The sequence below is a fragment of the Crotalus tigris genome, unplaced genomic scaffold (genome assembly GCF_016545835.1).
Source record: "Crotalus tigris isolate CLP2741 ecotype Arizona unplaced genomic scaffold, ASM1654583v1 scf7180000018585.330925593:3314079, whole genome shotgun sequence".
Classification (NCBI taxonomy): Eukaryota; Metazoa; Chordata; class Lepidosauria; order Squamata; family Viperidae; genus Crotalus; species Crotalus tigris.
The window spans coordinates 1684400-1710892 of NW_024097088.1; the positions used below are offsets into that span (position 1 = coordinate 1684400).

General features: G+C 42.4%; 1 protein-coding gene across 7 annotated transcripts in view; it reads left to right on the top strand.

Moving 5' to 3' along the window:
- ATP11C (ATPase phospholipid transporting 11C) overlaps positions 1-25906 on the top strand; it is a 47214-nt gene extending 21308 nt beyond the window's left edge. For 4 of the 7 annotated variants that reach the window (XM_039354716.1, XM_039354714.1, XM_039354717.1 and 1 more), the window contains exons 7-29: positions 1226-1329; positions 1488-1538; positions 2534-2598; positions 2798-2879; positions 3832-3982; positions 4089-4286; positions 4924-5064; positions 5633-5790; positions 6291-6362; positions 7346-7419; positions 7622-7725; positions 8308-8489; positions 9302-9553; positions 10323-10497; positions 10732-10834; positions 11049-11194; positions 12026-12085; positions 14074-14201; positions 14465-14600; positions 14889-14954; positions 15223-15326; positions 15736-15889; positions 22852-25906. In XM_039354716.1, coding sequence (XP_039210650.1) covers positions 1226-1329; positions 1488-1538; positions 2534-2598; positions 2798-2879; positions 3832-3982; positions 4089-4286; positions 4924-5064; positions 5633-5790; positions 6291-6362; positions 7346-7419; positions 7622-7725; positions 8308-8489; positions 9302-9553; positions 10323-10497; positions 10732-10834; positions 11049-11194; positions 12026-12085; positions 14074-14201; positions 14465-14600; positions 14889-14954; positions 15223-15326; positions 15736-15889; positions 22852-22989 — 2844 coding nt within the window. In that variant the 3' untranslated portion in view covers positions 22990-25906. Of the gene's footprint in view, positions 1-1225; positions 1330-1487; positions 1539-2533; positions 2599-2797; positions 2880-3831; positions 3983-4088; positions 4287-4923; positions 5065-5632; positions 5791-6290; positions 6363-7345; positions 7420-7621; positions 7726-8307; positions 8490-9301; positions 9554-10322; positions 10498-10731; positions 10835-11048; positions 11195-12025; positions 12086-14073; positions 14202-14464; positions 14601-14888; positions 14955-15222; positions 15327-15735; positions 15890-18930; positions 19020-21071; positions 21177-22851 lie in introns of those variants that run through there. The other 3 variants (XM_039354719.1, XM_039354718.1, XM_039354720.1) reach the window with 3 other exon arrangements.
- The last annotated feature ends 587 nt before the right edge of the window (positions 25907-26493 follow it).

The window sequence follows — 26493 nt, forward strand, 5'->3', positions numbered from 1 at the left end:
CAGGTGAACATACCTTTGTGGTTTTCTTGGCAAGAGATCTGGGTGCAGTTAGCTCTAGTCTTCTTCTAGAACTTGGAGTCTCCTGGTTTCTAAACTGGTGTCTTAACTGCTACATCAGAAGGGGACGCCAATCCTTTCTACACACAGTTAATTGTTCTGTCCAGAATGAACATTTGAATTTCTCTTATGCTGATTTCCAATGAATTTGCTTTCTTAGAAAACAAAACACATCAGAATATGTAGAAAGGATTGGGTATAAATGCTAAAAACCTTTTTTTTTAAAAAAAACTTCTGTCTTGACAATCGTGACCATCTCAGCTTAAAGTTATGGAGTAATTTTTTAAAAAAATTGAGATGCCTCTCATCACCAGTTGATCCTCTGTCTTTACAACCCAAGAAGGGACCTTTCTGAAATGTTTGGCATGTTCCATTACTTCTGTGGGCTCAGCTGCCTCTTATTTGATCATTGCCTACTCTGTGGCTCTTCCCCCTGTACCCCAAGGTCATTCTCACAAACCATTCAACCCTCAAATCCACCTGGATGACTTTGGTCTATTCTTCTGGGTATCCTTCCAAGCAAAGCAGTGAGGTCTACAGCTGCCCTCCAGAGATACTTAGGAGACAGGTTGGACTCGGGAGACATTCTTGGAAATCAAAGTGATACTAGAAGCTTGCTTTTCCCTATCAGTTTGGTAGTTGCTATGTTCTTGTGAATGCCTAAAAGTCAGAGTGAAACTGAGCGTCTAATGAACAGCCAAGAGGTTTGACATTAATCACGAAATTGTTTGATTCCCATCACAAAGTTCATTCACTCATTGCTGCATAGAATGAACACCCGCATTTCTTGGATGGATCATTAAAAATTGTCTTCTGTTGTAATCTAAAGAGCTCTTAAACTAATAAGTAGGAAAAAAAGAAGAGGAAAAAGAGGGAGAGAAATAGAGGAAGAGAATAGTAAAGTTTCCCCCTTTTTGTATCTTTCTGCAGTCCTGTTTCTGTCTCGCTTTTTCCTCCTTATCTTTCTTCCTGATTGTTAGTTTAGGTTAGTTTTTATTTGCACATTTTTGTAAAAAAAATATAATAAAATTATTATGCAGCTATAATCTAAAAACTCGAAGTAGCTTATGGGGCGAACAAGATACCAATGAATCCCATCCAATGATGGGTCAGATTACAGATTTAAAGTTGGCAGGAGTCAGCTGTTGATGTGTCTTTTCTTTTCTAGACTCACTATGCTGTGCAAGATACAGCCAAGATGAATACAGTTGAAGCCATGAACAGTGTGGTTGCCACCATAGAATGTGAACAACCTCAGCCAGATTTGTACAGGTGAAGTTTGACGTAGAGATCTTCTCATTTTGCGAGAACCTGATAGTCTCTTTCTCCACGCCTCATTTCCTTCCTTTAAATTTAAATTGCTGCAACTCCCATATGAAAATGAGCCATGTAGAGTACATGAATATCCTACTCTGTGTATGTCTCAACAGATTTGTGGGCAGAATTAATATCTACACTGATGAACCAGAGCCATTAGCCAGGTGAGTTCCTTTGCTTGATGGATTGGGATTTAACATCTTGTAGCTAATTAGCTGGAGGGGAGTACGGAGATAGCCTTGAAGAAGCTCTGTATGGCAAAGTTGGGGAAACATGAAGCTTATCTGGGAAAACAGGACGGGTGAGGAAGAAACTCAAGAAGGCTTCACCTTGATTCTCTTTGCTATAAGTACAACATTGACCGGCTTCCAGTATGTTACAGGATCCAGTCTGAGTCAGTCACCGGGATCAGAGGTTTTACATTCCAAGCATTTGGACTTGTGCTGGAGCCATCCTCAGGGAACTTCGCCATCTGCTTTGGACTGTTCTGTGTGTGGTATTTCACAAACAGTGCACATAGTGGAATGAGAGAACTTGTTCCTGTAATGTTTCAAATACCACACACAGGACAGCCCAAAACATACACAAGAAATTCCCTGAGGATGGGCTGCAGGATGAGTCCAAAAGCTTGGAAAATGAAACCTCTGATCCCGGTGACTGACCCAGACTGGATCCTGCAACGTTATCCTGGGACATATAAATTCGCCTTCATTCGTTCCAATAATATACTGTATTGTTTTAGCCTATATCCATAAGTTCTAGCATTTCTGACAAGATCTGTTTTCTGATCTGCCCTACCTCAAAGGGCTGGCACAGCTTCTTTTTAATATCAAGGGCTATCACATTTAGGCTAAGAAATCAAGATGTTCCTTAGATATCAGCTGTGAGATATAGACAAGCTAATCTTTGGCTGTCATCTTAGTGCTGATCCAAATTTTTGAAATCCAGATATGGTAGTGCTGTAATCCCTGCCTCTGACCTCTCTTTCTCTCCTCTACCTATAATTTTATACACTTCCCCATGTAGCAGGATGTCATAAGCGACCTTAGCTTTGTCATATTCTAAACAGTTTTTCTTTTCTTCAACCAGTGATTGGCCATTGACATTTTCCAGTTGCTTCTCTTCTTATAAATATTCTGATCCTCCCTTTTTGTTTTAGGCCATTGGGTCCTGAGAATCTTTTGCTGAAAGGAGCAAAATTGAAAACTACCCCAAAGATTTATGGTGAGCAACTGCTTTCCTGCTTCTCTTTCTCATCCATTGATTTTCTTGAGAGTTGCAATCCTGGGCATGTCTAGGATTTACTTCAGAGTAGGCATATAGAAGACAGGGCTGCTGCCTAACCATATTGCTGCCCCTTTTTTTCTTTCTAGCTCTTTAATTGTTAAGAAGTTTCTCTCCCACAACTGTGTTTGTTTCATAGGTGTCGCTGTATATACTGGAATGGAAACCAAGATGGCGTTGAACTATCAAGGGAAGTCTCAGAAACGCTCTGCGGTTGAAAAGTAAGCTGGAGGACTATCTTCCCCTGCTCTTTGTCTTCATAAACATTCATTTAAAGCAAAACAAAAGAGATATTTCTTTGAGTCTGGATTGTGTACAAAATGCTGTAGTCTCTTCTATGCCTTCTTCACACCAGGAAGGGATTAATATTTGCAGATGGGACAGGGACCCAGGCCACAGATCCTGTGATTCCTGAAGTTGGATTCTTCAATCCATGGGCAATCACAAATTCCCTACCCTTGATCTTCAGAAGCAAACAGGTTCAGCTTAATGGTCCAAGTTGTGAGCTGAGAAACCTCTTGAGATAAGCAACTGATGAATGAGATCACATGTGGAATTAGTTAATGGATCGAATTTGGGATTCAGCCTCTCTCTCTTTGCACTCTTGAGCTAATGTATCAGACAAAACAGCCTAAGTAACTAGAATGCAGGATTGCAGGCTAACTTGGATTCTGATGGGGCTCAAGGTTGACTCAGCCTTTCATCCTTCCAAAGTTGGTAAAATGAGGATCCAAGGTGGTAGGGGGCAATAGGCTGACCTTAGAGAGGGCTGTAAAGCATTGTGAAGGGTTATATAAGTCTACATGCTATTGCTACTGGGTTTCAGCAAGCTGTTTTGTTTAGATGAGAGTTGGGCATTTTACGGCCCTTTGGCTGTCCATGTCCATGGCTTGCTTTTGTTTTGAAGGCAACTGCTGTTTTGTTTTTCAGTTTGTGTATGTTCGTGCGTGCATGCCTACGCACCTTCACAGCCATATTGGTTCAGCCCTCCACAATAGTCCCTGCTTCTCATGTGGCCCTTTGAGAAAATTAATTGCGCACTCCTGGTTAGGTCTAACCTCAGTTAAGCCAATGCTTTAACACTATCAGGAGCAAATCCTCTCATCCCATTATGTGTATTGTTTGTGAAACACACGATATCGCCCTAACTCTTGGAACATTTGATTTTTCCAGGTCAATCAATATGTTCCTGTTGTTCTACTTATGCCTGCTCGTGAGCAAGGCTATCATATGCACTACTTTGAAATACGTCTGGCAGAGTGTCCCATATCACGACGAACCCTGGTACAATCCCAAAACCCAAAGAGAGAGAGAAACATTCAAGGTAGAAAGGTTGACTTTTCTTGATTGGCAGTTGTCTACACTCATATTTGTTCCATGCATGAGTGACTTAGCGTATCTTACCCGATGTGTGTCTGTGTTCTTTTCAGCTGCTAAAGATGTTCACTGATTTCCTGTCCTTCATGGTCCTCTTCAACTTCATTATTCCGGTCTCCATGTACGTGACTGTCGAGATGCAGAAATTTCTGGGTTCCTTCTTCATTACATGGGACAAAGAGATGTATGATGAAAATATCCAAGAAGGTGCATTGGTGAACACCTCTGACCTCAATGAAGAACTTGGACAGGTCAGTAATGTCTCCCCCATGCCTTCCACCATTCAACAGGCAAATGTTGGCTGGTCTTCTAATCTTCTCGCATCTGTTTCTCTGCAGAAAAAGAGATGATGTCTCTTATTACCAAACAATAGTGAAACTAGGTTTCTTGTTACCAGCTGAAACTACTCTTGGATCTCAGATCTGATAAGGGCAAATGCTACTCTTGCAGTTGGTGTGTGTCCATCTGGTTGAATTCTTTCTACAGTAGCTTCTTCTCCAAATAAGCTATCTTAACAAGGAGAACTGTCTCTAGAGAAAACATGGTGCATGGTTTGTGAGTTGTGAGCCTTTAGTTTCCAACTTCAGTACCAATTTAAAAACATGATTCAATTACTCCTCTCTAGGATTTGTCATATCTTGAAACACAATATACACATACAAAAATTTAAAAGGAAGGAAGGGAAGACAGAAAGGGAACCGAAGATGGCACTCCTTAATTTTTTTTTATTACTTCCCTTCCATGCACAAGTTTTACTGCTGATTTTGTTTTATCTTAAATGTCACTATTTGGGGGAGGAAAAAACCCACAGATGCTCTGGCAGAAAATTGTGCCTATCTAATCTAAAATTGTGCCTCTCTAAAAAAGAATATGCAATATTCCTTCTAGGTTGAATATGTGTTTTCTGATAAAACGGGAACTTTGACAGAAAACACCATGGAATTCATTGAATGCAGCATTGACGGCTTCCGATACTGCGACTCCTTTTCAGAAGTGGATGCCAAGAGGTCTACAGGAAAAGCAGACAAGGTACAACATGCCCCACCATGTTGCCAACATAGGAGATTGGAGAACAGAAGATTCCTGGGCTTCTTCTGATTTTTAGATGCCTTTTTTGTGGGATTCATAGCTGCATCTACTTGGCCTACACAGGTCTGTAGATCCCTACCATGACTCAGGCCCTTGTTCAGGAGAACCTCTAGTGAATAAGGAAGCAGAGTGCCTCTTCTGAAGTTGAAGATCAGTAGCCCTTGTGAGCTAGGTCCTGACACCCTTGGATTTATAACTGCTTGCATTAACCGTTGACCTGGGTGAGGAGAAGGGACATTCTATCCAGATAATTTTAAGTTAAGGTGGCTTAATATTTACACAGTATGGCAGTTGCTAAGGATGCTGATGCCCAGCTGTCCATCTCAGCAGATCAAGGGGAAAGGATATGATCATGGTTGTCCCACCTCCCCCAGGTTTGACTTGAGGAGAAAAAATGGGACAGTTGGACAGTTGGAGCAGAACCTTGTTCAAAAGCTATCTTGGACTGTAGGAACTGAATGTCTCCCAGTTTAATATCATTTCTTCTCTTGGTTACCCTCCTTTCCAGAGACAAGAAGAACTGTTCTTTCGAGCTTTGTGTCTCTGCCATACGGTTCAAGTCCAGCAGAAAGATGAAATCGATGCAGCGACATTGCAGCCCCAAAAGACCCAAGTCTACGTTGCAGCTTCTCCAGATGAAGTGGCTTTGATACAGGGGGCTCAGAAGTAAGACCACTTCATCCATTTTTTCCCCACTGTATTTTCTCCTCCTCCCACTTGCCTTCACTGTCATGCAGATGATTGATGGATGGACAATTCCATCATCTTTGGATGCTGAGAATTTTGATATATTGCATGATTGACTCACTGGGACCTCTGCTCCCGTGCCCGCATAATACAGATAGTCCTTGACTTATAGTCCTCATTGAGCCCAGAACTATAGACATAAATCATGGCGGTCATTAACTGGGACACCATGTAACCCTGCCCGATTTTACATTCTTTTTTTGTGGCAGTTATTCAGAGAACACTATGGTTGTTCTCTGCTCAAATTTCCCTCCTCTGCAGTCTTTATTTTATTTTGTTTTATTTAGTTCACTTTTTTCGTATCTAAAGGGTGTGCATGTGTGATGCACGTATGTGTCTGTGTGTATGTGTGAGAGAGAGACTGTGTGTTGGTTTTTTTTTTTTTTCAACGCCATTCTGTCCTTTTTGTTCATTGACAGGTATGGTTTCACTTTTCTAGGACAAGAAAATAACTTCATGATGGTAGAAAATTCCCAAAAGCAAATTGAAAGGTAGGTTGGTTTTCAGGCTGAGGTGTCTCCTCAAGGAAGCCGGGCCTAGTCACGGAGGCACGAATTAGTTTTGAAAAGGATCCAGAATTGAACCAGCTGGTTTAATTTTGGCTTTTTCCCAATCCAATTTATTTAGCCGCATTTGTTTGTTGAGCTTCATGCCAAACTTCTCACATTCATTTCTGATTCTGAGGAGTCAGCAGGATGTGTTGAACGATTGGACCCGTCAGGTCCACCCATCAGCTCCATCCATGTTTTCCCGATACATAATTAAAACTTTAGGCAGGACTTGGAAGCAAAGTGGCCCATCTCAACCCCTCTTGAAATGTGGATCTTGCCTCCCCAACTCAGTAAAATATGAGGGTGATGATGATGATCCAAAAAATGATGATAATAACAGAATAACAGACTTGGAAGGGACCTTGGTGGTCTTCTACTCCAACCTTCATTATGATCCTAATCACCATTGTCATCATCATCAAAACATCAATGTTCTCAGATGAAATCTTCAAGATTTGAAGGAAGCTTTTAGTCTTTTCATTCAACGTGGGGTCTATACCTTGGAGCTGAGATCCATGCAATCCCACAAGAGTTCACAGGCTTGCAATATTTGGGACAGCTATTTTTTTATATAAAAAATAAAAACAAAGCCAAGACAGTTAGTGTTGGGGAAAAAACTGCCTAAGACATCCATCCATCCATCCATAGCTTTTTAATGTGGTTTTCCTGGAATGGAGGAGTTTCTGCTACTCTGTGCTGCAAGTAGTCTTGCTTGTATTTACACGTACCTTTATGTTTTAAATTTTTCTAGTTATGCCTGTGTTTTGTATTTAAGAGTTAGCATAAATCACAACATGTGGTTGTGATTCTTCACGTCTGACACTTTTCTCGTTTGAGCTTAATGGGGTTAGAATTCCTTTCAGTTTCCTCATCACTAAATATTCTTTCTCTCCCCTTCCTTCTTAAACATAAAATAAAATAAGATACGAACTTCTGAACGTCCTTGATTTTGACTGCGTCCGTCGCCGGATGAGTGTTCTCGTGAAGATGCCAGATGGTGAGTGGAAACCCGGGAAAACTGATATAGGAGGAAGAGTGTGAACGAGCCCTGTCATCTCCCCAGGACAAATGTTCATATGGATGGACATAGGACGAACGATTGCAGGATCTGGGTTTGGCTAGCTAGAGAAAAGAAGATCTGCGTATGTATCCCTGCCCCTTAACTAATATCCAAATGTTCTGTTTCCCTATCTTTTAAGGAAGAATATACTTGTTTTGCAAAGGAGCAGATTCTTCGATTTTCCCATGGGTCCCTCAGGCTGAAGCACAAAAAACAAAAGTCCATGTGGAACAGAATGCATTGGTAAGTCAGCTGGGCTTGTAGATGTTCAGGAATCCATCCTCCTCAACTTGAACCCCGAGGAAAGAAATTGGTGGAGCCCTTCCCCTTCTCTCACTTCTCCTCCTCCTCCTCCTCCTTTTCCCTTCTTTCCTTCCTTCCTTCCTTCCTTCCTTCCTTCCTTCAAGAGGGCATATTTAGAATTAAGAAGGAAGAAGACTACCACAGAGAAGGAGATCTTCAAATATTTAACCAAAAGTACCATGAAAATTGTGGGTCAATTTATCTATGGGTGACACATTTTTCATGGTATTTTGATTACAGCTTTCAGGTTCTTCTTTTCCATGAAGGGGATTATCCAAGAGCATAGACGGGGTTGGAACAAGTCTCATATCTTAGGTGGGAAACCAAGAGAGAATCACATGGGTGATGTTCTCAAGATCTCACTCATAGTGCCGTGCTTTCTTCAGGTTGCATTTGTCATCCACCTGATCCAGTCTGGCCCACTTTAAGAGATGGGGCACTATATTTCAGAACAATTCTGGATGCCCCTCTTCTGGAATGTCTTGGCTTCAGGGATCACATCTTCTGTTTGTTATCTCTCAGGACGGCTATCGGACTCTCTGCGTGGCCTACAAAGAAATACCTCCCGCAGTCTACAAAGTTCTAGAGGCCCAGATTAAGGAAGCCACCGTGGCCTTACATAACCGAGAAGCCAGGATGGCCAAGGTCTTTGATGAAATTGAGAAGGACATGCATCTCATTGGCTCCACTGCTGTAGAAGACAAGTAAGCCCCATTGGCTAGTTAGGATAACCCATTGTGCCTTCCCAGGCAGTTGAAGTCCCAATCTATTTTAATCAGATGAAGGTGCAATGTGCCCAGATTCTTCTGTTCAAGTACAAAACGTTGAATTTGCCCATTTAGTAGCCCCATCAGTAGGGGCCATGCTTTGTAGACCATTCTTTGTCAAACTTTCTGCATTCAGAAAATATGGAGACCACCCAATTAAACCCCCTTCTCATCTTTTTCTCAAGGAGCCGAGGGTTTCTGGGAAGGAGAGGGATAAACAAAGCTTTTTAAATTAAATTTGGTGCCCCAAAAGGCACTCCAGAATTAAGGAAGTGTTTGACACTTGAATGATTTAATGTACCCCATGCTATAATTTACCACAACTGCTCATACCAGTCAAAGATGCCATGATAGAAATATTTGATAGGTTAAGTACCTAAGCTAGCTTCAGAAGATGGGACTTTGAGACCAGAGTGACAGGGGAGGGAAGGCTGACTTGGCAAATCAGACTCAAAAAATGGGAAAATCCCTCTAAGTGGTTACCCAGAGAAATGGACGGAGAAAACCCACTTTTAATTTTGTGTTGATCCAGATTAGATTTCTTTTACATAGTCTTCTTGTCTTTGCTGTCCTCAGTGGGCTGATGTGTGTAGCTCAACTGCTTCCTTGCTACGTGTTCTGAAGGACCCCTTTTCTTAAAAAAAGAAATCCAATGATTTGTCCTTTTGGGGAAAAAGGCAAAATAGAGAGCGAGCTTTGAGGAAGATCCCCACCTGTTGGTTTAGTCCTTTCCACCGATTTTCCTGCAGACTCCAGGATTTTGCGGCAGAAACCATCGAAGCTCTTCACGCGGCAGGCATGAAGATCTGGGTGCTAACGGGGGACAAGCTGGAGACGGCCCAAGCCACCTGCTATGCTTGTCGCCTCTTCCACACCAGCACAGAACTCTTGCTGTTGACAGCGAAAACGGTGGAGGAAGGGGACAGGAAAATGGAGCAGCTTCACGAACTGCTGCTGGAGTATCACAAAAAGTTGGTGACTGACGCGCCTCAAGGGAAGAAGTGAGTGGGACCCTAAGCAGTAACCAAAGTGGGGTTTCTCAACCTCAGCAACTGTAAGAAGCGTGGACTTCAACTCCCAGAATTCCTCAGCCATAGATGCAGGCTGGGGAATTCTGGGACCTGAAGTCCACACCTCTTAAAAGTTGCTAAGATTGAGAAGCATCGATCTGAAGGGTTGGGAGATGGGCTAATTGCCACTGCAGCACTTTGCAATAATCTAGGGGAGGGGTCTCCAAACTTGGCAACTTGAGGACTCCATGGCTGAGGAATTCTGGGAGTTGAAGTCCACAAGTCTTTAAAGTTGCCAGATTTGGAGATCTTTGATCTAGGGGTAGAGAGAGAGGAGAAATCCATGAGGATGGACTTTTGTGGTCTGAGATATTTGGAACTCACATTTTTCCAAGTGCATCAACTTTTATTGTAAGAGTTGATCTCAGTTTGACCTGCCTTGGCCCCATTAAACCAAGCTGCTGGATATCTTAAGTTCTCCTTGTTTTTCTGCCTTGATGTCTTCCTTGCAGAGAACCCAGAAATGCTATTTTTCCATCTCTTCCTTCTCAGCTAAAGAAGGGTAATTCATTTAAGTAGCACATAAAACACATTTCCCTACATGTCTGACTCTTAAAGGAATTAAAACAGCCAGAAGAATAGAAGGATTTGCTACTCCTTGAGTTTCATTCATCCTCAATTTTTCCTCCTTGGCTCTTTTTGGATACAGCTGGAGTCATATCAAGGTCTCCAGCCAACAAGTCGCCTTTCTCTGTTTCAGAAACTGGCTGTCCGGTTCTGACTATGGGCTGGTCATTGATGGGGCCACCCTTTCCATGATCCTGAACCCTTCACAGGATTCCAACTTCTCCCATTACAAGAACATCTTTCTTCAGATCTGCCTGAAATGCACCGCCATCTTGTGCTGTCGAATGGCCCCGTTGCAAAAGGCTCAGGTGTGTTAATGTCCTCGGTAGTGAGCCAAGTCACTTCCTGTCCCAGCAGAATCTTGCACGGCATCCTTTCTGATGGGGAGGCACTTCTTTGGGAAGCCAGTGGCCACAAATGTCTGGTCTAGTCTTGAGTTCATTTTTCAGGGTGGTGTCGTCCTTGGGAAACTGGTTCAAAGTTGGGTGAGGAACATCTCAACCAACCTCTCCTGATCCACCATCCATCTCTCTGCCCTGTAGATCGTCCGCATGGTTAAGAATTCCAAAGGCAGTCCCATCACACTGAGTGTTGGAGATGGGGCCAATGACGTCAGCATGATTTTGGAAGCTCACGTGGGCATCGGTAAGCATGGCTAGCTGAGGAATTCTGGGAGTTGAAGTCCACAAATCTTAAAAGTTGACACGTTTGGAGACCCTCGGTCAAAGGAAACAGTGTCTATGAGCTCCACAAACATATAGGAGCCAGGCCGAGAGAGTTTATATCAACTTCTGGCTGATCAGGATATTGAGGCCTCTGACGTGCAAGGTTGACCTGCTCCATTCTTCTCCTCGGCCAGGTATCAAGGGAAAAGAGGGACGCCAAGCTGCCCGGAACAGCGACTATGCCATCCCCAAGTTTAAACACTTGAAAAGACTGCTCTTGGCACACGGGCATTTGTATTATGTCCGAATCTCCCATCTTGTACAGTATTTCTTCTATAAGGTAAAGGGAATGACAAATTGGTTTCGGGGGTCAAGGGGAAGGTGGGCAGGGGGGGACTATGCCACTGCCAGGCCTTGGGGGATGCTCAGCAGAAGGTTAACAGGGAAGCAAAACACTCTTGGAAGGAGGTGGCAGAGCCAGCAGGATCCTTGGGGTAGGGAGCAAAAGTGAAATGAGGTGGACAGAATGATGGAGTGCAGGACTCACCATTTGTGAACATCACCCTGACGTTCAATTAGTCCAATCCATTTTACAGGTAGTCCTTCACTTATGACCAATTGTTTAGAAGACTCCATTGCAGTCATAACTTGAGGATTACTTCTGTTTGGTTATTCTATTCTACTCTACTCTGCATTCTATTCTATTCTATTCTATTCTATTCTATTCTATTCTATTCTATTCTATTCTATTCTATTCTATTCTATTCCATTCCATTCCATTCCTTTTCATTTTCCACTCCACTCCACTCCACTTCACTCTACTCTACTCTACTCTATTCTACTCTACTCTACTCTACTCTACTCTACCAAAAGTATATAAAGATATAAGACATAAAAGTCTAATGCAAAATATGACCTACTAATAAAGAATAACAAACAAAGAGGATTGAAAAATGGTAAACAACCTAAGCACCGTCCACCCTCATGCCAAGCTGATGGGAATTGAGAGCCGAATGTAGATAGCTGAAGGCTGGGATAGAATATTTAAAGGGAGCAGCTTCTGACTCTCAGTTCTAAATGCAGAAACAACGTTTACATCATCTGGTTTTCTTGCTAACATCTTTTTTTTCTGTCTCTCTCTCTCCCCTCCCCCCACCCATATTTCTTTTAGAACCTTTGCTTCATTTTCCCGCAGTTTTTATATCAGTTTTTCTGCGGCTTTTCACAGCAGGTAGGTAGCCCTGTGCGTCGTTACTGATGTTGTGATCAAAAAGTAGTCCTCAACTTAGGACGCATTGCTTAATGACTGTTCAAAGTTACTTACGTCGCGTCATAGACGTTACAACTGCTGTACTGCCCCTCCGGTCACATGATTGTGTTTCAGGTGCTCAGAACCATCTCAGGTTTATGACTGGTTGCAGAATCTTGCGGTGATGTGATCAAGTTTTATAACTCTAGAAAGACTCTAGAAAGAGTGCAGAGAAGTGCAACAAAGATGATCAGGGGACTGGAGCCTAAAGCATATAAGAAACGGTTGCTGGAATTGGGTATGTCTAGTTTAATGACGAAAAGGACGGGGAGGGGACATGATAGCAGCCTTCCAGTATCTCAGGGGCTGCCACAAAGAAGAGGGAGTCAAGCTATTCTCCAAAGAATCCAGAAGACAGGACAAGAAGCAACGGATGGAAACTAATCAAGGAAAGAAGCAACCTAGAACTAAGGAGAAACTTCCTGACAGTTAGAACAATTAGCCAGTGGAACAACCTGCCTCCAGAAGCAGTAAATGCTACAACACTGGAAGTTTTTAAGAAGAGACTGGACAGCCATTTGTCTGAAATGGCATGGGTTCTCTTGCTTGAGCAGGGGGCTGGACTAGAAGACCTCCAAGGTCCCTTCCAACTTTATTATTAAAACATTTTTTTGCCATTTTGAGGCCAAAAATGCCCATTGTATAAGCTGGATTTGGACTTAACAACCACATGGCTCACTTACTCACCATGTGATCCATTTAACAGCTGCCCTAAAACGGTTAAATAAGATCGAGCCAAGTCATGCGGTGATTCCACAATTGCCACAAGTTAACCACCAAAATTCCGGGATCAGTTGTAGTCATAAGTCAAGGACTACCTGTAATTTGGGGTGACAAAAATTCTTGCACGTCTGAGGACTGGGAGCTTGGTGTTATTTTTGTGAAGGAGGGCCCAGTCTGTAGCCCTTCCCAGTTTGGACGACTGGGACAGGAAGCTTTCTCCAGTTGCATAGATAATGCCTTTCATCTTGTCTTTTTTTTTTTTTAATGATTCCTCTCGCCAAGCCCAGAGAAGCTGTTCCTTCAGCCTGCCTCTTTGTCCTTTTCTCAAGAGCAAAAGGCAGCTGCGGGCAACACTCTCTCTACCCTCCCTCCCTCCCTTCCTCCTTTTGGGGGAAAAAACCCCCACGGCAACAAAAGAATCTACTTGCAACCTCAAACCACTCCGGCATTGAACTAACTCTCCTGCAAAGGGCAGGTGTGAACGGAGAAGCTGTTGTGCGGGAGAAGTCCAAGCAATTGCAGGTTTGAACGATTGTTCCCTGAATAAGCAGAGGCACCGCCACCGTTTCACAGCTGTCCCCATCGTGGTTGGAGAAGGAGGAGGAAGTGGCCTGCAGCTGCCCTCGAAGGCTTTAGGTTTTTTTTTTTTGTTTGTTTTGTTTTGCTGCTTTTACCAAGAAGTAGTCCTCCTTCTCCTTCCTCTGCCTGCCCAATTGTCTTCCTTAGTTAGGTGAGGCTCACTGGAGCTTCCTCATTAGCAGGGCTAGCCAAAGAGCCATTGTTCCAGAAAATCTCATTTGGGAGGAGATAATGAGCAAACAGATGCACGGTTCCACCAGGTCCTATTCCAGCTGGACTTGTGAGGGTGATTTTGCTGCTTCGGAGAGAGCTGGTTTCGTACTTTCCAGGTCTTGGAACGTTGCAAGTGGGACGGAACAATGCTGACATGCTGCCTTCCATTGCTTCTGGCTTGTTCCTCAAAAGGTTTCAAGGCATTTTGCCAAACAAAAACAACACAGAGTAATTGTCTCACCCCAAGATGTAGTCTTGCTGCTGATCAGGTTGATGATTCGTAGTAGGTCTATGCTAGGAAAAAAGTCAAGGTTATATTTTCTCGCAGCTCACTCCTTTATTCAGGAAGCCAGATGCAATATATAATGCTCAAGTCCTTCTCTTTTTCATTCCAGCCTCTCTATGATGCGGCTTACCTGACTATGTTCAACATTTGCTTCACCTCTCTGCCAATTTTGGCCTACAGTCTCCTGGAACAGCACGTCCCTATTGATGTCTTGATGACTTTCCCAAAGTTGTATTTGTGAGTATGATCTCCTTCTCCTCCTCCTCTTTCTCTCCTTCCTTCCTTTCTTCCCTCCCACACTTCCTTCTCCTCCTCCTCCTCAGCAAAGTCTCAGAACAGGTCCAAAGTGGGAACTTGGTCTTATTTTGCTAAACCTCCCTTCTTAAGGTCTTTCTGATCTGCTCCATTTCTCCTTTTGAAGATTATTTTTTTTGGAAGTAGCTTGCATTTCTGATGTCCTGGCCTGTATTTGAGGTCCAAATTTGTGTTTCTCTTGCTAGGAATGTTTCTGACAACGCTATGCTCCAGTTGAAGCCTTTCGTCTACTGGACCTTCCTGGGCCTTTTTGATGGTTGCGTCTTTTTTTTTGGTGCTTACTTCCTTTTTCAATCTGCCTCTATAGAGGACAATGGAAAGGTGAGGTCTGAAAGGCATAATTCTTTGTAATAGTGCATTTGTGTGTGTGCTTGGTAGGTGTGTGCTTGTATGTGACAACATAGGCCATAATGTTACCTCTATCTCTTTGATGCCCCTATAAAGGAATAGGTAACGTACTTCCTTACATCCAGTCAATGTTCCCTCTGGCTGCATCTTATTTAAAGTGTATTTATTTTAAACCTGTATTTATCTTAACAGGTACTGTTGTTTTCAAAGTAGAATCCAGCAGTATTTCTTAATTGCAAGTTTTGACGTCATGTTTTTCAGATGGCAGGGCTCTGGACGTTTGGAACGATGGTTTTCACTGTCTTGGTCTTTACAGTCACGCTAAAGGTTAGCATCATCATCATCATTATTATTATTATTAAAACAGTCACCTTTGACAAGCTGGGTCTGATAATACAGATCTTGACGAGATTAAATTCTTGCCCTGATGTCGGTGACGCCTGTCCTCAAGGCCAACCAGATGACAGGGAAGCCAACTCCTCTTGAATGGGCCAGATTGAAGGTGGTGGTGATGGTTTTGATTAGGATCAGTAAAAATCAGTGCAATGTGAAGTCGAGGTAGGAATGTTGAATTTCTTGTTTCTTTTTTTCATAGCTGGCATTAGATACTCGGTTCTGGACATGGATGAACCACTTTGTCATCTGGGGGTCCTTGATTTTCTATGTCTTTTTCTCCTTCTTCTGGGGAGGCATCATTTGGTAAGCATGCTAAGACTTCACGGTTCACCAGCACAGGGTGGTCCCTTCGCCAACTCCTCCGAAGAGTCCTAACCTTTAAGCCAGTTTGAAATAGATGGGCACCCCTACTTTAATAAGCACAAGCTATCTCTGAGGCTTGGAAGGAAATGTTGGAGGTGACTGTTTGTCTTTCCTCCTCAAAAATGCCCTCCCAATTGAAGTGGCTTCAGAGATGACCATATCAGAGGGCTAGGATGGGGAATGTGTCATCCTTATGGGGCGAACGAGACAAGCATCCCAACCAGATGAGCGAATTCTACTTTAATGTAAAATTAGAATGACAGAAACAGCAGAACTTTCCCACCATCTGAGAAACTAAGGAGGGTCTCTTCAGAGATTTTTCCTCACTCCCTTCTTCCGTTCTTCCCAGGCCTTTCTTGAAGCAGCAACGGATGCATCACGTTTTCGCCCAGCTGCTGTCCTTCGCCTCCTCCTGGCTGGCGATCATCTGCCTGATCTTCGTTTCCCTCCTCCCCGAGGTCATCGGCCTCGTCTTTAGACACCTGAAAAGGAACAGCAGCGAGGTAAGAGTGGAACAGAAAGCCTGTGAAGTTGAAGAATGGATCCCACTCTTCTAAGCCAGGCCTCAAGCGAAATCACGGGCAGGTGTTCCCTGCGGTTGTTGTGTTTTGTTTTGTTTTGTTTAAAAAAAATCTTTTTTTTTTCTTTTTTCTTTCTTTCTCTTGAATGTTCAAACAATTGCCATCTGGTTCAACTCAGCTACAGCAGACAAGCAAACAGAAGGGTAGCTAGTGTTTAGCAGTCCCCCTCTTTCTGTCTGAAGATAGATTAGCCATCAACCATGTCATCCTGGTAGAATCCATCCAGATCAGGACTGGTCTGAAAAGGAGAGGTTTTATTTTTTCCAGAACTACAACCTCCCATTCAAATTTTGCCTTCTAGGGAATTCAGCTGGAACCAAGTCCAAGGTAGATATTTCTCTCTGTGCCTTCTTTTCAAGAAAGAAGAATTTAGTCTAGGACAGTGTTTCTCAACCTTGACAATTTTAAGGCATGTGGACTTCAACTGCCAGAATTCCACAGCCAGCATTGCTGGCTGTGGAATTCTGGGAGTTGAAGTCCACATGCCTTAAAATTGTCAAGGTTGAGAAACACTGGTCTAGGACAAGAGTCGCCCAACCTTGCCCACTTTACAATTTGTGGACTTCAACTCCCAGAATTCTGGCTGAGGAGTTCTGGGAGTTGAAGTCCTCAAGTCATAAAATGGCCAAGGTTGGGGAGGTCCAGTCTAGGACGCCCTCCACCAGTTGAAATCTGAGCACTCTGCTTTTCCTCTCTCCTCTGCAGGAGAGCAGATCCCCAAAACATGCCAGTTGAATTTTTAAAGGTGGTCACCTGAGGGGGGGCTGAGTTTCTCTCTCTTTCTCAACATCCCACGCTTTGCAATGAAGCTTGAGTCTCAATGAAGAGTCCACTGCCAGTGTTGTGGGTTGTGCCGATCAATCTGCCGTTTCCAGCCAGTTTTATTTTTTCCAGATTTGGGGTCCTGGAGACAAGGAATCCAAAAGAATTGTGGCTGAAAACAGCTGTTCTGAAACTTAGGAGCAAAGTCACAGCTGGTGCGTTCATTAATTTCTTTCTCCAGCCTTATCTGGAGTTTGTTTCAGAAACAGCTGGGAAAGGAGAAATCTGGTTACTCCTGAGCTTGGTTTGAGGCCGCGTAGGTAGGAAGAGCCATTGGGGGGTTACACCTGAGAAGGGAAAAGAGGAGGCCATATAGGTGTGGTTAGTTGAGGAGAGAGAGAAAATGCAAAGCTTGAGACTGAAACCTTAACTGGGATTTCACTACACTAAAATCAACTAAGGCGCTGAGGTTTTGGTCCATACTTGAGCATGAATGCAAGACATTATTTTTATTATTTTGTCTTTTAAGGTGTTGCAGTTGGGACTGTCCAGAGGGATTTTGTCCATTTGATGTGTTAGCGGGGTCTTTTGGGGGGAGGGAGTGGTTTTGTTACAGGGAATTGTAAAATGGAGACCTCTGCTTTGTGTTGGCTTGTAATGTAGTTTTCCAGTAAACTTTACACAAAGAATATGTTGAAAGAATAGTTTTTGCTAGAGTATGCAATTTATTTTTTTAAAAAAACAAAAACCAAAAAACATTTATATAGCCACCCAACTTCTAACCAAAGACAAAAGCAGCAAAAACTGTAAAGGAGGGGAGAGCAAAGGGAAAACACAATGTTTTGCTTTTTCTAAAAAATGGAGGCTACGGAAGGACTATCTGTGGTATGGTTCTGTCTCTCTTCATGGAGACAATGCTCATGTCCTCACATTTTCAATCTGAAAAGAGCCAAAGGAAGAGAAGGGAGGATGGGACTGCAACACAAAATTGTTGCAAAATTGCAACTGGAGAGCAACGAGAGATGTTTCCCATCCCTTGCAGAGCCATCTCTGGTGGGGTTGGGATGACCTTCTGGTGGGAGGTATGGACGAAAGGGAGGGTCCCTTATCATGGACCCTAAGAGCTGGAAGGAACCCAGTGGTCATCTAGTTCAACCCCTGCCCTGGTGCAGGACCCTACCGCCATTTCTCTACCCGATGCATAATGAAGCTTTGAAATCTGCCAAGGGCCATCGGCTTAGACGGATCGAAGCTCTGTTTCTCTATCGTTGCACCTCTAAGCTGGGTGGACTTCGACTCCCAGAACTCCATGTTGGCTGGGGAATTCTGGGAGTCGAAGTCCATGCAGCTTCAAAGTGCTATGGTTGAGAAGCGCTTCTTTAAAGCACAGTTCCCCAGTCTTTCCGAGCTGGACTTGCCTGACCCTTTCTTAGTGGACCTACTGCAGCCTGAAAGTGATGGTGACCACCAGCCTGGAGGCCTTTCAGGTTGTCTCTTTGAAAGCGTTTCGCTTCTCATCCAAGAAGTTTCTTCAACTGATTTGAAGTCGGAATTGAAGAAGCGAAACATTTTCAAAGAAAAAACAAACAAACAAGAAAGTCCAGTTGCCTTTCGGAAAAGCATCTTTGGGACAACCATGACCTGGCTGATCGGAGAATCTCCATGGACTCTCTCTGACCAATTACACAGCAGGACAGATCTCCAGAACTTTAAATAGAGCCTCTCTGTCTAAGAGCATGCTTCCCCAGACATGAGGTGCCACTGAAGAGCAGTCGGTCAAATGGGAAGCCAAACTCCAGGTTTGCAGAGAGTTAAACTCTCAAGTTTGACTACGGCAAGAGAAGCAACGCAGTGCAGAAAGAGGCCCGTTATTCCTCCTCGTTAGAAATCACCATTGTGATGCCATAGTGACTGACAGCCTTTCTATCAAAAGCTACCTGGCCCCAGTCCCTAACCTCGCAGTTTCTTTCTAACACGTCCTTTCCGTTCTCAACTTTTGTTATCAGTACTTTTCCCCCATTAAAAAAAAAGCATACCGGAGTTAAAAAAAAAACCTAATTTGTAATATATTATTTTTTGTCCTGCTTTTTCCACCTGCCTGATTTTCTCTCTCTCCCTCCCTCCCTCTCTCTCTTTTCTCTTACTCTCTCTCTCTCTCTCTCTCCAATTTCCCACTTTCCTTTTGTCTCGTCGTGAACCAGGTAACCCGGCGTCTTCCTTCCTCAGGAACATCTACTATCTTCGTCCTCTCTCAAACCTCCAGTAATCACAGTTTCTCTGAATGAATAAGGTGATTTTCTTCTTTTTAATAAGCTGCCATTTGATGCAGTCGCTCCTTTGCTTTCTTTCCGTGCATCTGACCTTTTGATAATGTGCTTATCTGTCCCCCTTGCTTTGCTTTTTTTTCTTTTTCTTTTTCTAAAAAAAAGAAGGAACACTTCATATATTTGCTGCAGTTCCAAAGCCCTGCTTAATTGCCATTCCTTTTTTTTCCCCTCCATCTCCGCCCTCTTTCCTTTCCTGCCCATGTCATCACCAATCCAGCTGCTGTTTTGGAGGGTAGTTTGTCGTGAAATTGCAATTCCAGCATCTGCAGGAGGAAGCAGCCCTCTGCACTCATGTGCCAAAATTAAGTGTACTGGATGGTTTTGCTTCTGAATCCCTGCTGGGGATCAATTGATAGAGGCCACCAAGATTGCCTTTGCAGTAAGAAGCAGAGATGGTGTCTCAAAAGAATGGAAATGATGGGGCCACTTCAGGCTGAAAGGCTAACATCTTAGCATTCTGGAAGCATTTTGACTGTGGTTTGTTCTCCAAGCTTGTTTTAATATAATTCCTGAATGTTTCGTTACCAAACTCATAAGCGTCTTACGTGCCAGTGTGGTCAGTTGTGAGCTAAAGAGAATAGAAGAAGAAAATCTTGCTGATGATGTTACCTAGTTTGGCATTGAAACAAGCTTGGAGAACAAATCACAGCCAAAATCTAAAAGCCAAGTTACAAAGTTTTCCTATTATTTCAAAATTGTGGAAGCATTTTTTTAAAAATGGGGAGGAGTCTTTGCTAGTTAAAAAGTAGTCTAGCAAGGCAAGGACAGCAGCTTTTCACCTGGATGGAGTAGTTTGCCAAGACTGGATTCCTCACATTCAGTGGACTACCAGCACTTTCTCCTTCAGCATCTGGAGACATCTTTCTTACTACTTTTGACCGTGTGAAATTGGGAGAAGTTACATCAAGAATTCTTCCGATAAGCAAAGTGAGGTTTTGTATGCATTCAGATGTGTTTCTGAATGCAATGATTGTTGATAGTCCAGCAGCCTGTGAAGCAAAGGTAGGTTTGCAGGTATTGTCCCAAAGCTGTGGATGGAAGATAGCTGGTGATTTTAGTAGTGATGGGCTACAAATGGTTGGCAGGATCCAGATAGAAGGTTGAAGTTCCAGAATAAACTTCTTGACTTAACGTGAATCAATTGTATGTCCTGTTCTGTAGAAATGTGCCAACTCTAAATGAAAAGAGATCTATACAAATCAGGGAAATGCTTAAAAGCATGAATGAAAAGATGACCATTATAACCCTAGGTAATAATTTGCAGACCAAGACAAAAATTAAAAATAAGCTACTGGTGGGACTTTGCTTCAGGTAGAGTTTAGGAACCAACCATACAGATGGAAATGTTCTGCAAGACAGCCAAGTCCATTGTGGAGAAGATTCTCTTCTGTTGATCGAATATGGACAGCCTCTTCTTTAGGTCAAACTCTAGCCAGATCCAATCCAGATCCTTCATAATCTGGCCAAGCTCCATGGTCATTGTCACGCTTTGCTATAATTTGAACTAGTCAGTCCCTGTTAACCTATTGGCCAACTGTTGGGCTACATCCAAAAGAAAGGAAGATTGGCTATTAGGGCAAATTTCTAATTTCTGCAGTAAAAGGAACTCAGTATATTGAAACTCTTGGTTCCTTGGTCAACTTCAGCAACTTTAAGATGGGTGGACTTCAACTTCCAGAATTCTCCAGTTAGGAGAATTCTGGGAGTTGAAGTCCACCCATCTTAAAGTTGCTGAGGTTGAGAAATACTACCCTGGCTTTTGTTGAACCAGGAGGTTCTTGTTGATGGGAAGTTCTTCCCATCCAAACAAAAAGCAAAGTGGCAACCAAATTTGTCTCCGGTCCTAAACAAAAGGTCTCTTAGACATCATTGTGGGTTTCTCTTAACCTTTCATTTTTACTTCCTTTTAGTTTCATATTGAGGAACCAAATTTGTTTTTCAATGCCAAACCTCACTGTTTAAAACAGAAATGCCCGCTCATATCCTTCATTTTATTTTTGCCTCGCCATTTGCAGAGAAGACCCTGCAGAAAAATTGCAAGGGATTCAGCACCAGACAGACCATCGGTCAGGCCTCTGCTTTTAAGAGCGTTCTCAGAAACATCTAAAATGTCGTAACAGGTATTTTCCTCCTCCCAAAAGCTCCTCTGGAAGGCATGAAAATAACCAAGTGATTCCTGGAATCAGTTGAATATATATCTGGATATGATTCTTTAATCTCAGTTGTCATGATACTATCTTAGCCCAGCAGAACACAAGTACATCGCCTGCCATAATTTTATAATAAAAAAATTAAAATTGGAAGGCCTCGTTTTCATGCGAGCTTCTATGGCACATTTGAGAGCATCAAAATATGTGTTAAGTTTTTGCAACCCCTGGGTTGCACGTAAAAAGGGTTTATTGGTTTAGGAAGGATGGACGTGTTCTGCTACTGGCTCAGAAGTTCAAGGGACGTGATTGTCCACTTTGTGCTGTAGGTTCCCCGCTTTTATAATGTTTACCTTCTGCACCAGATCCTCAACTCTCCCTCTCCTCTAGTCTTGTAGATGCCAGTTGTCCACGCTCACATGGTATTTCCAAAGTTTTGTCATCTCTAATCAAAATTAATCAAGGTGATCAAGGTAATTAATCAAGGTAATCAAGATGCAACAAAGATGATTAAGGGACTGAAGGCTATAACATATGAAGAATGGTTGCAGGAATTTGTCTAATTTAATGAAAAGAAGGACTAGGGTGACATGATAGAGGTCTTCCAATATTTGAGGGGCTACCACAAAGAAGAGGCAGTCAAGCTATTCTCCAAAGCACCTGAAGGCAGGAGAAGAAGCAACGGATGGAAGATAATCAAGGAGAGATGCAACCTAGAACTAAGGAGAAATTTCCTGACAGAACAATCAGTGGAACAACTTGCCTCCAGAAGTTCTAGGTGCTCCAACACTGGAGGTTTTTAAGAAGAGATGGGACAACCATTTATCTGAAATGCTCTTAATTACATGAAAGTAATTAATTTGGAACAAAATCTAGATTAAGGCGATGCATGTGGAATGAAAAATGGATGTAAGCCTTTTTCATTTTGTTTCTATATAAGCTACCAGCAGGCCATCAAACCAACTTAGATTTAGCTCCTTTTAACGTAAGCGAACCCCCGAGAGGACTCAAGACAGTCAAGTTGATCATGTCCTAGGAGGGCAAGCCTAGAATCTATTTAATCATAGCTACTATTGAAATGCTCCCTTTTAGCTTGACTGACAGGTTAACAGGTTGCCCTTAAATTGGACGCAAATCACATCACTGCATTGTTTGTTAAAATGCACAGAGTGTCTTTGACTTTGGAAAGGTTGATTCCATCGAGATTTCATTATTTCTTCTTCCCTCAAATTTATAACTTCTCTGAATTTGGGGTCTTCTATTTTTATAGTATAAGTAAAGTTCATAGCTGATTAGTTCTTCAAAACTCTGAACTGCCTTACCAGCAGTTAAAAATCTCAGTGCTCGTTCGATAATAACCCAAAGATTAATTGCATACTTCTTTCACTGAAAATATGTTTTTGGCATTCTTTTCTCCCTTCTCTGGAAATTATAATGTTCTTTTCCTCCTGAAGTATTATAAATCTAATATGTGTTGGCCTGCAACCCAAATACCTGATCATTTTGTGTGTCTTTGCAAACCACAGTAACAGCAGCAGTAGCAGCAATGTGGTTAAACGACTCTCTTTCCCTCTCTCCTGTGTTTGTGTGTGGTGTGTGTGTGTGTGTGTCTGTCTGTCTGCCTGTCTGTCTATCTGATTTTAAACAGCCCGCCCCTTCGGAGTTGCCGATGCTGGTTTCATACAAGCAGCTAGACAACAGCCATTCCGCAGAAGTGAAACCCAGAGAGGCCCTCACACACCTGGCTGAACACCATCTCAGGGTTCTTCAAATGCAACAATTATAATTCTGCTGTTTGGGGAACAAAAAAAGGGACATTGGTTTGTTTTGTCTTTTTAAAACTGGGTGCAAAATCCGGAAGACTTGTGGTTGATCTCTCTCACTATCCTCTTAATGCCAGCCCTGAAGACCCCAATTGGCCATTTTGATTGTGAAAATCAAGAGAGATTTGGGACCTTTGAAACAAAGGACACAGCTTCTGTTTTGCAGTGGGTTATCAGCGAGGGGAAAAAAATGACAATTTTCTAGCTTTGGACTTTCCCTTCTGAACCAGTAAAAGAGCACAGATTTTAATTCTCACTTTGCAAGCGTAAAGCTGGACTATGTCTCTTCGCATTGTCTAGCCTGCTTCCTTGCACTCACGGTGTTTCCATTCTTTTACCAACAAATTGGGTCATGAAATATATCTTTTCCCCCCCTCATCTTCCTAACCAAACTGGTTTTATTAAGGAAATGTGGATGGACATGTTCGCTGCTAATTCACTTTTTCTGCAAGCACCCACGAGGATGTAATAAAAGCCACTTTAAAAAAAAAAAAAAAAAAAACACAATGGGAAAACTCCCGAAAGCTAATGAGATGCACCAAAATCTCACCTCTGCAATCCTTTTGTTCCCTCTGGCTTGAGGCTTTCACACAAGCCAAATCAAGGTCCATTTATTTTCAGAAGAGCATGCTGGTTAAAGTGCCTGGGCTTCAACCCTCTTTTTCTTTTTCCCATTGGACTATCCTGGTCTTGTGGAACACTGGAAGAACTTTGGATGTTAGAACATCATGAGTACAAGACTTGGCCAGTGGTAGATTGGGCTTGTCATCTTTTTCCGTGCAAATTCTGTTCCCTTCTAAAACTTGTGGGAGGTCTGAGAGGAAATAAGGTCTACATCTCTGTTGGGCTGTATTAGTTGGCTACCGCCAACCCAAAACTTTTTTTGTCTTGTGTACAAAAGGGAAGAATGAATACTTAAGCAATACATTCTGGATGTGTTAGCACGTTGCTTTACAAAACATCTGGGATCTTCACGTCAATGTTTTGTCACCATTTAGTGTGGAAACAGAGGTCAAGTTGCTAGAGGCACCCTACTTTTCTAAGACTTTGCTCAGGAGAAGAAAAGAAGCAGGTGACTATCTGGTCACCCACTCAAGACAATATGATCAAAGGAGTTGTGTTAGACCCAAACAGCCCTGGTTTTGTTTGGACTTTCCTGGATTCATCTACCATTGGCCAAGGATCCATCCACCTTAATCTTTGGATTAGAGTGTTCATCTGCTCCCCACAGCCCAGTTTGGGCTCTTTAATCACGACCATCTGGCCCACTTTTTCTCCAAGGCATGCCACATCTTCACAACCGATCTATACATCCTTTCAAGGTGTCCTGTAAAATCTTTTGGGGCACCTAAGAAAAAGCAAACAAAAGGCCTATTTGCATGAGTAGAGCAGCAAAGCATGTATTCACAGTCAAATCGGCAGAGTCCTTTGTAGCATGAAAAAAAAACCTCCCTCCTTCTGACACCAACAGTGGCATCGTGAAATTTCCCACAAAGTGTTCGTGGCAACGCGAGCCGTGATGGAGGAAGATCTAAGTTGGATTTCAAAAGAGAGTTGAAGTTTGGATGTGTAGAGCCAGTTCTTCCCCAGCAAAGCAAGGCTGAAGATAGTTCGTTGGTAGTAGGACATGGACAGAAAAAAGGTTTGTGTAGCCTTGAAGAACAAGGGATGTGATAAATTACTATGAGTGCCCTTAACACACATAATTATTGCTGAGATGGAGACAAAATGAACTATTTTTCTGTTGCCACCTCCCTTTAGAAACAACACACAGACACACCGCCATCATCCAAGAGCAATTTCATTTTCAGTGTGCTGACAAGCTGCATTTTTTTCAACCTTGCAAAAGGCTAACAAGCTAAGAACACCCTTTTGTCCTTTTCCCTCCCAAAGGAACAATGGAGACCTGAACCCAAGTCCAAATAGAACTTTAAAAAAAAAGGAAAATGAAAAAGCCTACAGGATATCAACTAACCACATTTTTTTCCAACTTAAAAAAAAAAACTACTTGCTTGGTCTTGATGTTTACATTGATTTCCTAATGCTTGTAACCAAAAATCACTCCTGTATCCATGTTTAATTGGGGAACAGGGGAAGGGTATATTTCTTTTCTTTCTTTTTTTTTTTTTTTGAATATCAACAAAAATACTAGGGAGTTTAAGAATTAGCCTATCATTCAAACAAAGCCAAGAGAATGCTCATTCGGTTTCCATTTTGGTTGTCTTCCTATCCAAAAAAGAGCTAGGTTAAAAATAGGGGGGGGGGACATTTTTCCCAGTTTTGCTGCATGACAAAAATGCAATTATATAGTTTTAAAACCACAAGCTCTGGATGAAAACCTGCCCCATCTCATTGGGGGATACTTGACATTTTTGCGTTATTCTGATCCATCTGGAATTTTGCCATTTGCCACTAGAGAAACATCACAGCAAAAATAACCATTATTTCCCCCCCCCCCAAAGTTTGTGATTCATTCTAGATAACAAATCATGGTAAACAGAAGATGTTCTGTTCTGACTTGGCACAATCAGGGACGATTCCGTCCCCTCCAATTTGGGTGGCACTCACTTTACTGCCCAAGTTAAATAATCATATCTGCTTGGGTGTGCTCCTCTCTGCCAGTTTGTTAGTTAACTGAAGACTCAGTGAGCTAAAATAACTAGAAATTCAGCCGTGTATCAGTGCCTCAGTAGGCTCATAACTAGTGGTCAGTTTGAGAGTACTCAGCTGACCAAACCAGCAATGGATCTTTGCAAATTAGAAAGCAGAAATAAGAAATAAGAAAGAGGATGTGTAAATATAGGGAACAATCAGAGCTGGGAAGTAAACATTCTATAAAGATTTTAAGGTGCATTTTTCAGCTTGCAAAAAAAAAAAAAACACACACACACACACAACCCAGGACTATGTTAATCACTTCAACTGTGATTTTATATATTCATGTTGCTTTATATAATAATCGTGGAATGTTAAATTTTATGAATGCAATCGGCTCTTTTTTCATTACAATTTTTTTGACTTTTCTTTTGAAATGATCAATAAACTTTGGTATGTTCTGATGATGAGTTTAATTACATCTGTCACCCAAGATGACCTCGGTTTCAGGGGGGACATTGGGGTGTTGCGCGTAAACTTCTTGTACACAAGCCACGGCGGTCCTGTTTTTACGGTAAGTGTGAAGTCAGAGGTGCAAAGTCGCAAGTATGAAGTCATAATGTGTGAAGTTATGAAAATCATCCAGATGTGGAAATAGTTACCTGCCCCTTTTACGGGCAGTCAACATCACTTCAAATTAAGGACACACGACAAATGTTAATGAGGAAAGCAAGTCAATCTGCAAATCTCTTAAAATTTACTGGCTTTTGAGGGATATCCAGAGTTTGCTGTATACCCAACAATAACAGGAGGAGGAGGAGAAAAAGGAGAAAGTTGGAAGGGACCTTGGAGGTCTTCTAGTCCAACCCCCT